The 12151-nt window shown below is 45.6% G+C and overlaps 1 protein-coding gene across 2 annotated transcripts in view; it reads right to left on the reverse strand.

Moving 5' to 3' along the window:
- The window catches only part of TULP4 (TUB like protein 4), a 186105-nt gene that overhangs the window by 24463 nt on the left and 149491 nt on the right, over positions 1–12151 (reverse strand). For both annotated transcript variants that reach the window (XM_049765315.1, XM_049765314.1), the window contains exons 6-7: positions 9501–9635; positions 2544–2710 (exon numbers count right to left, since the gene is read on the reverse strand). In XM_049765315.1, coding sequence (XP_049621272.1) covers positions 2544–2710; positions 9501–9635 — 302 coding nt within the window. The remainder of the gene's footprint in view (positions 1–2543; positions 2711–9500; positions 9636–12151) is intronic.

Consider the following 12151-nt stretch of genomic DNA (forward strand, 5'->3'; position numbering starts at 1 on the left):
GATGGTATGGAGGAAGGTGCTAGCCTTATATGAGGCAGAACGATCTGTGGTCAGTCCTGGCACCACATTGGTCCTCTAAGCAATGCTAGGAGTAACCAACCCTAGAGCACAAAGCAATCATTAATAACAAGAAGATCCCTTTTTGTACCCATTGGCCACTGCCTCTGACTCTACTTCTCAAGCTCAGGGCATTAATCATGCACCTGCCCAGCTTTCATCACCTCCCATTTTTAGGACATCTTTGAGAAGTTCTCTAAATTCCTTCCATTTGGTGACTTGGCTGCAGTAACCATTGCACTTCTTCCTCAACCGGGGCAAACTGCTTTAGGTCTATCTTTCAGGCCATGGAGAAGGCAGAACAATGAGCCTTTCAGCTCACAACCACAGGCCCAGTTTTGGATGTAACTTTCTTTCAACCTGTCACATTCCTGTAACCAGAACACAGAACTTAAGTCCCCTGTGGATCCCACCCCATCCCACCCCCCACCACCCTGGTATTTGGGCCACACACCCATTGGTGCTCAGGACTTACTCCTGACTCTGCACTCAGATATCATTTCTAGTATGGTCATATGTGGTACCAGGGGTGGAACCTGGGTCAGGTACATTGAGGTAAATACCCTACTATTGTTACTCCAGCCCAGAGCTCAATCTTTGTTTACACAGTCACTTTACAAAGTATGTTTGCTCGATGCTAGAGCAAATGAGCAAAACAAACTTACTTATCCAAGAATGTAGTACACAGTCAAAAGATGCATATAATTCTATGTCTGAACAACAAAAAGCAAAGGGAAAATAGACAAGAGTTTAGATAAGACACTTCTCCAAAGGACACATAAAATGTTTATAAATCCATGGAAGAATACTCAACATTACCTGGCAGCAAGGAAACCAAAATCAAAACCACAGAAGATCTGAAATATGTTTTCCTCGCCCTGGCAAGAGACTTCCATCAGAATAATGCAAGGTGCATGCACTGTTCAAGATACACAGCCTGGCATAGGGGGTGTGGAGAAGAAATGGTACAGCTGCCATTGGCAATGGTCCTCAAAAGAATAAGTAATAAGTACAAATACAATGAGTTTGAGTACTACACTTCTAGGAGACATTGAAATAGGAAGAATGGAGGAGTTCCAGCACTCATGGCCCCATAGTATCTGTGTCCCAAAAGACAAAAGTTGGAAACAATTGAGTGTCCATGGGTAATGAGGGTAGGTGGATGGATGACCAGTTGGGAAGGACATGCTGATGTACATGACAATATACAGGAGCCTAGGGAAACAGTGAAAGGCTCCAAATGACAAGAGGACATGGTTTCCAAGGGCTGGCAGTGATGTGGATTGCATTTCTGAAGGTGAAAAGGTGTTGGAGATTAGTTCTACAAGAATCTCATGTGTGGCACTAAGAGCTATACACTGAAATGGGTGGGTGTGTAGGGGGGAAAGGGCTAGTTCAGTGGGGAGGATGCTTTATAATGCTCAGATCCCTGGCATCCCATATAGTTCCCTATGACCTACCAGGAAAGATCCCTGAACACAGACCCAGAAGTAAGCTCTGAGCACCACTAGTGTGGCCCTATAAAACAAAACAAAGCACAAACAAACAAAAAAGGTAGCAGATAGGGCTCTTACCTTAAATGCAGATGAACCAGATTCCAACCCTGAAATCTCTATATAGTCCTACAAGTCCTACCATGAGTGATTCCTGAGTGCAGAGTCAGGAGTAACCCAAGTACCACAAGGTGTAGCCAAAACAATAACAAAACTCGAAAGGATTAAGATGGTACCTTTACCACAATGAAAAAGGAACCTTGTTTCATGAACACCCACTCTCCTGACAGACTTCCCCCTCTAATGAGCGAGTCAATAGGAGTTGTTTGTTGTCAAGCCTGCTGATCCAAAGACCAGCTAACTCCCAATCTGTCCTGTTATATCTGCTCAGAGTTTTCTCTGAGTCTGACCAGAAACAAACTGACTCAGAGACAATGGGAAGCCTGCAGGAAGGTGAAAACTGTGCTGATGCCTCACTCTAGAAAGCCTTTTTTTTTTTTTGGTTTTGGGGCCACATCCAGTGGTGCTCAGGGGTTATCCTGGCTCTGCACTCAGAAATCGCCCCGACAGGCTCGGGGGACCATATGGATGCCGGGAATTGATCCTAGGTCCGTCTCAGGTTGGGCATGTGTAAGGCAAACTCCCTACCATTGTGCTATTTCTCCGGCCCCTCTAGACAGCTTTTGAAGTTACTGTTTAATAATAATTTAGCTAAAGAGTCAAAGTGCACCACTGTCATCACTAAGTCCAAAGAGTAGCAAAGACTCTGTGACTTGGATTTTCTACATCAAGCTCATGACCAGTTCTCTGCATGCTAGATGGAATCAAATATTTGGGCTACAGGGCAATCTGTAGCACACTTAAAGCCTCTGGGAGATGTACATAACTTAAGAGAATGATGAGCACTCTCTGTCAAAGGGTGCAACATCTGAAGCCCTTCATTTCTGTCCAATGGAGACATATTACACAGAGCTGGTTTACACACACCCTTACTTGAACGAGTGTGTCCAAAGTGAAGATGTGTTCGCCGCGAACATTGTAGAACTTGACCATGGCACTCTTCAGAAGAGGACCATTGGGAAGGTCACCAAGCTGGGTTTGCTTTTCCATACCAGCAACTGCCAGGAGATCCCCTTGTGTGCACCACTGGGCCACTACCTCTGAAATCACAAAAAAGAAATTGATCAACATAAGGGTGGCTCGCCCAGAGATTTCCCTCAAGTTGTTTAAATAATAGAGAAGATAGGCTTCTTCCTCATGTCTGATGAATACTGAAGCTGCCTATTTATCTGAAAAAGATATCTAAAAAAGTGTTTAGAGCATGGGTGGAGACTGCAGCTCCCCTGAAAGTAACAAAAGCAGGTGAAAACCTCAATTGTAGAGCTGGCTTGTCAATTACTGCTATTACATGACAGAATCAGCCTGTCAACTATTGCTATCCAGTACTGCACAGCCATAATAGAACTCTGCAGGAATGGGTAAATAACAAAGCCCATGCCCATACATCCTATCCCCAGAAATATGTACCTCCCCACCTAGATGACCCATATAATTGATAGATACTAGAATTGGAAAATAAATTGAGCACAGCCCAAGTGTATATTCATTTGATTTCTGTGCATGCTGGCAGATACTGTTCAGACCAAGGTCATATCTGTACACAATGGCCATAATTTTCATTCAGCAATTAAGGAGTCCTAGGGATAGGGAAAGGATAACTCCTGTGCTGTCAAAAGAGGTTTCACACTGTTGTGGGAGTCCACCTGCAGACTACTCGGGTGACCCAGAAGAAACTGAAGGAATGGTCAGTCTCGTCCTACCACCAGCAATGCACCTGCTTTTTGCTGATGAAACAAGTTTTTATGGGGCCAGAGAGATAGCATGGAGGTAAGGCATTTGCCTTGCACGCAGAAGGTGGTGGTTTGAATCCCGACATCCCATATGATCCCCAGAGCCTGCCAGGAGCAATTTCTGAGCATAAAGCCAGGAGTAACCCCTGAGTGCTGCTGGGTGTGATCCAAAGAACAAAAACAAAAACAAACTAACAAACAAAAAAGAAGCAAGCTTTTAGTACCAATGGGACTCAGCAGTGTTTCCTCCCAGGTCCCCAAAATATTATGTGTCTTGTCAAAGAACTCTAAAACCTGCACTTGGCACCCCTCTCAGCGAGGGTAGATGGACCTGAAGGTGCATTTCTGGGCCTGGACCCCAGACACCTCTCTGATGCACCTCTCTGTGCATTCTAAGAACAGAATGCACTGAGGAAGAAGATGCAGAACAAGTACCTTACTGTTTAGAGATCCCTCCCCTCGGCACTTAGGAGTGAAGCACATAAAAGATTCCTGATCCAGACAGTTGGATGGTCAGAGGAATAGTAGCTCTCTTGAACCCCAAGGCAAGGAATTCCAGAATAGGGCTCAGAAAGATAAACCTCTGACTGCTGGTCATCACTCAGCTACAGGTACTGACAGGACTGAGAGGGCCAAACAACAGAAGAACTGAGAACCTGTACACACTTCATTAGGCGCCAGCATTTCCTTCAACACTGGCTTCAAGAACACAGAGGAAAGACCAACTGCAGACCACCCAAGAGACAGGCCTGTTTTGTTCCAGCGCTGTTTTGTTCCAAAGGGTTCCTTTAAGCCACCATTTCCAAATATCTGGGATGTCGCTGAATGAGGGCCACCAGCACTCACAACTTCAATGAGACAAGGACACAAATGCCAGCGTAGACCCAGGCAGGATAGCACGTTCTGTCCCAGAAATTTTGTCAGCTTGTCTTAGAAAACAATCCCCAATAGTTTTGCCCAATGCTTTAGTAACAATTTCATTTGTCAGAATCTCTGAAACAAAAAACCTGGTTAGGGGGTTGGGAGAGTATGGCTTCGAGCCATACCCAAGGCCTTAACTGTTACACTATCTCTCCAGGATTATCTCAGATTTTTTTTTTTTTTTTTGGTTTTTGGGTCACACCAGACAGCACTCAGGGGTTACTCCTGGCTCTATGCTCAGAAATCACTCCAGGCAGGCAGGCTCAGGGGACCATAAGGGATGCTGGGATTCGAACCACCGACTTTCTGCATGCAAGGCAAATGCCTTACCGCCATGCTATCTCTCCGGCCCCAAGATTAATATATATATATCTATATCTATATAGATCTATATCTATATCTATATAGATATATAGATCTATCTATATATATATATAGATAGATAGATATATAGCCATGAACAGGGGCTGGAGAGAAGGTACATGTATTAAGTTTCTTGCCTTGTGGGGCTGGAGTGATAGCACGGCAGGCAGGGCATTTGTTTTACATGTGGCCAATCCGGGTTCTATCCCTGGCATCCCATATGGTCCCCTGAGCCTGTCAGGAGTAATTTGAGTACAAAGCCAAGAGTAACCTCAAATGCTGCCAGGTGTGACCCCCAAAACAAGAGATCCTTGTGTTGCAAGCAGCTGATCTCCTACACTATATGGTCTCCTGGCACCCCTCTAGGACTGAACTCTGATGCAGAGCCAGGAGTAAGCTAGAGCAAAGCCATGTTTCCCAATAAAAACACCAAAAGCCTCCAAATCAAAAATAGCCTCTTCCCACTTTTCCCAATGCTCTCAGAAAGGTGATCAGGTGCTTCTAAAGGGAATAATGGAGAGTTCCAGAACACAAAGAGGCCCATGCTCCTGAAAACAGGCCTTTCTGGATGATTCTGAGGCACATGTGAATACAGAACTCAATGCTGAACTTGAGAATTCTTTTTTTTATTTCTTTTTATTTATTTATTTATTTTTTGTTTTTTGAACTTGAGAATTCTTTCCCGCCAGAGAAGACATAGGGATGTCTTTTGGAAGGAAGCCCGAAGGATTCTGATTTTACAGAATGAGAAATCATGGTTCTTCTGTGTTAACAAGATTCCTCCCCACCCAAGTATTAGTGAAGAAGAAACAGCACTCTAGAACTTAGAGGTCTCAATTGATCAAATGGGGAAGAAAGGGAAGAGCAGGAAGACAAAGGAGGAGGAGGAGGAGGACAGAGAGACAGAGACAAAAAGTAGCCAAGTGTGTGATGATACAACGGTCATTCTCTTGAGTAACAGTGCTTTCAGGGACAGAATAAAGACTCAAAGTCTGAGCACATATCCAATAAGGACAATGTGAAGAAATCACTGACACCCCAACTACCTACCCCCACTCTCCCACAGAAATCCCTTGGACTTGCTTTGTGTGCTCAGGAAATGGCAGAAAGAAGAAATTCTGCAAAACCAACAAATAAAGTCCAGGGGCCGGCTTCTCTTCTGGAAAGGCAATGTGAGGCTACAGAGATGCCCATGGAGCTTGCTTTGCTAGCAGAGCACTTGGGCTGGGTGAGATAGCTGTGGGGCTTGGCTGAAATCTCGTTCCTGTCGAGCAGTCAGGTCACCTTCTTGGTCTCTGGTCTCCATGCTCTGAAGGCACACAGAAGATCCTCTCCTCACAAAGGTGCTCCTGAGTGACGGCAGAAGCTGCCACAACAATCCCCGTCCAGTGAAAGGACACTGGGTGCCGAGACATCACAAACTTGACTAGCCTGGATCTTTCTGAGTTCCCTATAATCTGCTGCCCTAGAACGGTCAAATCCTGCTCCTTGGCTCATCCCATCTCTGAAAATGCTCTATTCTTCTGAGCAAATGCACATAAGCCCAGGTTCAGTGCAACCTCATGCGCTGTTCTTTTTGAGTACCCAATAGTGCAGCACCACACGTGTGCCTAGAAACTTCTGTTTTCCTTTCATTAGTGCATTCTGCTGTCAACAACAACAACAACAACAACAACAAAAAAGAAGGTGGGGGGCCGGGCGGTGGCGCTAAAGGTAAGGTGCCTGCCTTGCCTGTGCTAGCCTTGGATGGACCGCGGTTCGATCCCCCGGTGTCCCATATGGTCCCCCAAGCCAGGAGCAACTTCTGAGCACATAGCCAGGAGTAACCCCTGAGCGTTACCGGGTGTGGCCCAAAAACCCAAAAAAAAAAAAAAAAAAGAAGGTGAACCAATTTACTGTTTACTGTTAAGAATGATGTTCCTGGGCCAAAGTGATAGCACAGCAGTAGGGCATTTGCCTCGCAAGTAGCAGATCCCAGATGGACCCAGGTTTGATTCCTTGCATCCCATATAGTCCCCTGAGCCTGCCAGAGCAATTTCTGAGTGCAAAGCCAGGATTAACTCCTGAGCACTGCTAGGTATGGCCCCCAAAACAAACAAACAAAAAAAATAGTTCCTGAAGCTGGACTACTCTTTAGTCAATTTTTGTTCAAGGCAAAACTTCCTCAGCAAAGCATCCTTAACAGAAGGGTCAGGGAGAGGGAAGAGGGCCTGAACCACCAGTGCAACATGGCTCATGACAGATCATATTGCTGCGAGTCACTTTACCTCTCTGGAAATCCTGATGATCTCCTCTAAGGAGGAAAAGAGAAAGTAGAGTTCCTTTTTGAGGCCAGAACTGAGTGACAAGAAAGAAGGCACAGGCCATCGATGACAGATGGTATTCCAAGAATCTAACACAGCCCACTAGGCAGTAGAGAAGAAATGACTGCTAATCACGGGGTGGTGGTAATGGTGGGGGGTGGTGGTGGGGGTGGTGGAGAGAGGATACTGAGACCTTCCAACATTCTGATGCTAAAGCAGCATGCAAACACCTGCTACCAGAAGCCATTCTTGGTGACACCAACTCACCTCAATCTCGGCCCTTCCTGAAATAAGGAAGACTGCCAAGAAATCTTCCTGCCAATGTAGCCGGGAACATTTTCACATCAGATTTCCATTCCTTGTCAGTCATGACCAGAGCGCAAAACTTGTCTGTATTTTAGGGCTCAGATCCCAGCAAAGAGCATGCTACTGTGGGTCCTTCCCCACACATCAACTCAGGTGCCTCACCCCATTGCTGTTCCCACACAATCTGACTTTAACAAAGACCAAACTAACGCATCCCAGGAAGGAATAGAATGGACTTCTAGAGGCCAAGTTGTACAATACTGGAAAAATTTACCTAAGAGAACAGAGAAGAAATGAGTACTGACCATTATTATTTTCAGTCCTGATCAGATACTTGGTAAAGAAAAAATTGGGAACTCTATAAAGTAGAGCGAACTTCTCATGAAATTGATACACTTGGTTAAAGGTTTTGGAAAATGAAGTTTTTTTAAAAAAATAGCAGAGCTTAAATTAAGAAATTAAGAAAAAAAATTAAGAAAGTAAGGAGAATTTCTTTGGTTATTTTTGTTCTGTGAAGGATAGAAAATCCAAAAAAGGGGACCGGAGAATAGCACAGTGGTAGGGCATTTGCCTTGCACACACACGGCCAGCCAACCCAGGTGGACCCAGGTTCAATTCCTAGCATCCCATATGGTCCCTGAGCCTGCCAGGAGCGATTTCTGAGCACAGAGCTAGAAGTAACACTTGAGCACCGCTGCCGCCGGGTGTGGCCCCAAAAGAAAATCCAAAAAGAACTTTCAAAAACCCCAATAACTTCAGTTCAGCACCACCACAAAACATACTTTCTCAGCACCTAACAGGGCTGGCTTGTGCGATAAAAGAGCATTTGGAAAGATTTCATATTCCTTAGGAGTTGAGACCAAATAATTCCTTAACATCAGTTTTGATCAGCAAAATGGGAGTATAACAAGTTTTTAAAAATAATCAACAGTTTAAAAACTGATTTACTGAGTGCTGGGGAGGTGACAGGGATGCAGGCAGTTATCCACTGTAGTCTAGAATAGTAAAGACTGTACTGGAGTCATGCTATGCCTGTACTTCCAGAACCAGAAGCACGTCCCAGTACTCTGGCCTGAAGATCATTAGCTCTGAAGGAAAGGAACAGGAATGAGTTGGACAGAGGCTCTGGTTTGCCCAGTCTCCCCATTTACCCTGGTATAGAAACCTTAGATGCTGAGAACCAGATCATCTGCATTATACCACTGAAGCTGACAGATGGACAGGAACTGCTTCTTCCAGAACTCCTCATGGTATTAATACTGCCAAGTCTGTTTTCTTTAGGAGTGAGAAGTAATCATAGTGGTCTTGGGGGCCAACAGATACCAACAAGCCAAGCCAGGACCTCAAATATGTGTTAAAACAATGTGTTTAAATAGTTATTTTTGTTTGTTTCTTGGGTCACACCCGGCAGCACTCAGGGGATACTCCTGGCTCTATGCTCAGAAATCACTCCTGGCAGTCTCGGGGGACCATATGGGATGCCAGGATTAGAACCACTGTCCTTCTGCATGCAAGGCAAACACCTTATCTCCATGCTATTTCTCTGGCCCCTAAATATTGTATTTTTAATAAAACACATGTTCTACCACTTGAGCCCCATTCTAGCCCTGCTGTATTCTTGCATTTTAAGTGCTCCCCTTCCCAGTGCCTTTAGACCGAGTTTTCTCACAGCTAACATTTCAGAAGGCCTGTCAGCAAGGCTGCATACCTGACTGCTGATCTTCATCTTGATGCCCTTGTCTAACAACTGTGGAACATCCTCCATTAAGTCAAGGTGACTAGTACATCAAATTTTCTTCTTTTGGGGGGGGGGAAACAGTGATCAGGACTTACTTCTAGCAAGTTCAGGAGATAATGGGGTTCTGGGGCTTAAACCCTGGTTGGCCATGTGCTAGAATAAGACCCTCTCCACTATGACTCCAGCCCCACCAAACACACGTTATTGAAAGCCTTTGATTATGGATGCTCATGTGCACTGGCTGCTATCTCAGCTGCCATGTGAACCTACACCCACTTCTGTGCCAATGCAAAGGAGGAGGTAAAGACCAGACCCTCCCCAGGGGAAGACAAGGTAGATACATGAGGAAGCAGAGCAGCAATAGGAACGGCTCTTTGCAACAGACTCAGCAGGCCCTGCCATGTGCTGAGGACCCCAGCCTTCACCTGCCCTGGAAGAGGCCGTGCAAGGCCTCATATGTGCTCTGTACCTTTCAGCCCTGAGCGGATGACAGTAGGAGACAAATCGTCGTAGTTGCTCATTAGGCTGATATCTCCTGAGGTGAAGCTGACGGTGAGCAGTGGCTTGATGTTCTGCACTGGGATGGGGTATGCTGCCGGACCATCTGCAGGAACCAAAGTGCTGAGTGAGAACCAGGCCACAAACATACGCCTCAAACCCAAGATCACAATCTTTGGTGTCAGAAAAATCCTGAAGGGATGGGGAGAAAACTCAAGGACTATGGCAGGTGTAGCTTATGTACAAGTCCATATAGCCAGGAGTGTCCCTGACCAAAATTCCCTGGCTACACAAGTCAGACTTTAGATATGGATAAATAAAAACTCTACACCTTCATTCCTTAAACTGTGATTGTGATTCTACATGGGGTCATGTTACTAAAAGTAGGGGTCACCAAAAAACCCCAAATATTTCTTTTAAAATAAAATTTTCATTTTTGTTTAGGTCACACCTGGTAGTACTCTCAGGGTTTACTCCTGGTTCTGTGACCAAGGTTACTCCTCGCAGAGCTCCAGATACCTATAGGTACCTGGGACCAAGCCTGGTTAGCTGTGTGCTTGCTGTACTCTCTCTGGTCCCCAAAATACATGGAAGATGTCTGGCTCTAAATCCTTAGGATGTGCCCAGGCCACAAGAGGAAGGGCTGAGACAGACCACATGGAGATACTAGCGGGGCTCCTTGGGCTCTACTGTGTGCTGGAGACAATGTGTGCAAGAAGCTAACGAAAACATGTTAATATGGTACATGTTTCTAATACTGCGCAGAATCAGAGGTTAGGTTGTGGGAGGCATAGAAATAAAAAAAAAGCAATCAGTCTAGTGCTTATTCCTGAAGTGTGGAAGGATGATGGAAAGGTAGATGAAAATTTTTTCTTTATCCTGGTCCTATACAGAGAGAGCATTGCTCTTAGCTAGTATTCTAGAAAATGAATACAGGTCCACATGCTTTCCGCCCCCACTGGCTCTTGGATTCATTTTGGCTGAAAGAGACCTGAGCCAGAAAGATGTCAGGGATTTATGTGGCTCATAAAACAGATCCACATGTCACCTGCAGTACAGCATAGAGATAATCCTGCTGCGAACAGTTCAGAGGTCCAGAAGGTTCCACAGTTAGTCCTCAAGGGGGCCCATCACACATTACATAAGAGCTATGATGGGCAATGGTCCAGAATCTTGCCCATATTGTTCAAAAAGTGAGAAGTCAGCTGGACCAAGTTGTGGAAGCAGGGCTGTCTGGAAAGGCTCTTGGGGGGCTTCCCACCCACACTGAGCTCATCTCTGGCAGCCACCCAGGTGGGCCAGCCCAACTGCCACCCACTGATCCTGAGTCAGCAGCCATAGACCAGACGCATGCTCTTTGCTTCCCTGGTGGATGCTGGAGGCAAGTGTTCTCTGTGCTGCAATTTCCCAAGACACCAAGAAATCTGCTGTCTGCAAAACAAAGCCTGGCCACCCACCAGGCCCACTGCAGTTGAGGGGCTAAATGGTGGGAAGCAGGGACTCACTCAACTTGCTTTCTAAGCTTGGACTCTGGATCTTATTTCTCTTCGTGACAGACAAGGATTAAATCATTTTACATTTAACTAAGTTCTACTTCAAAAGTATGAGCCTAATTATTCAGGATGTTGCTTTTATCCCTACTCAGCTGGAGAAATGATTATTTCTCTTGAGGCTAAGCCTTGCTCAGAAAGGGAACCGGTAACCTCCTGAATAGACTCCGGGGTGCTAAGAAAAACCACCTCTCCTGAGACACACCAATCAGTCCAGAAACACTCCTCCTGCAGGCTACTCTAAAATTTCCTCAAGTGTGCACAGAAACTTAAATCATTAAACACATGTGTATATATGTGTGTGTGTATATGTATATATGTCACCAGAAATTAACACAAAATTCACATATAAGGCCTTGATGTGATCCTCAGCACTCCTCACCTGTCCAATACAAAGCAAAACAAAACTAAGCACACATGTGTGAAACTACCATGTGTGAAACAGCAGGAGGAAGTTGAAGAGATTATTCCAAGTACAGTGGGGGTGGGAAAGGCACAACAGTGCAAGGGTGCAGGCGCTTGCCTTGCCTACAGCCGAGCCTGCTTCCATCCCTGATTCCATTATCCCCAAGCACAACTGGGAGTGACTCCTGAAAGCAGACAGGAGTAAGTCCTGACCTCTGCTGGGTGTGTTCTACTCCTAGATCAGCCCTCCAAACTGATGAAATGACTCGGTCTGAGTGGCCGTATTGGTTACCAGAACCCTCTCCCATGCCTTCACGGTTTCATTCCCATTTCCAGTTGAAGAATGAGGCAGGTGCAGGGATGGGCAAGGAGATGCCAAAGCCCTGAACAGGCCCAGACGAATGCTGACAGGGGTGATGATCAGTCTCAGCCTCACAGCTTTCTGTTTTTTTGGCAAGGCCCTTATACAATCAAGTGGTAAGAAACTGGGGCCAAAGTGTGAAATCTCCCACTAAGGCCCTTGATTCAAGGGTAATGATTGGGTTTCCTCTAACCTCAGCCACCTGACCTCTCTGTGAGACCCTTGGCTTCTAAAAGGGGAGACAGACAGGAATATAGGAGGCAGGAAGAGGAGATAAGCCCCACTGCAGAACTCTTCTCTCCTACA

This window comes from Suncus etruscus, chromosome 18 (assembly GCF_024139225.1).
Source record: "Suncus etruscus isolate mSunEtr1 chromosome 18, mSunEtr1.pri.cur, whole genome shotgun sequence".
Lineage (NCBI taxonomy): Eukaryota > Metazoa > Chordata > Mammalia > Eulipotyphla > Soricidae > Suncus > Suncus etruscus.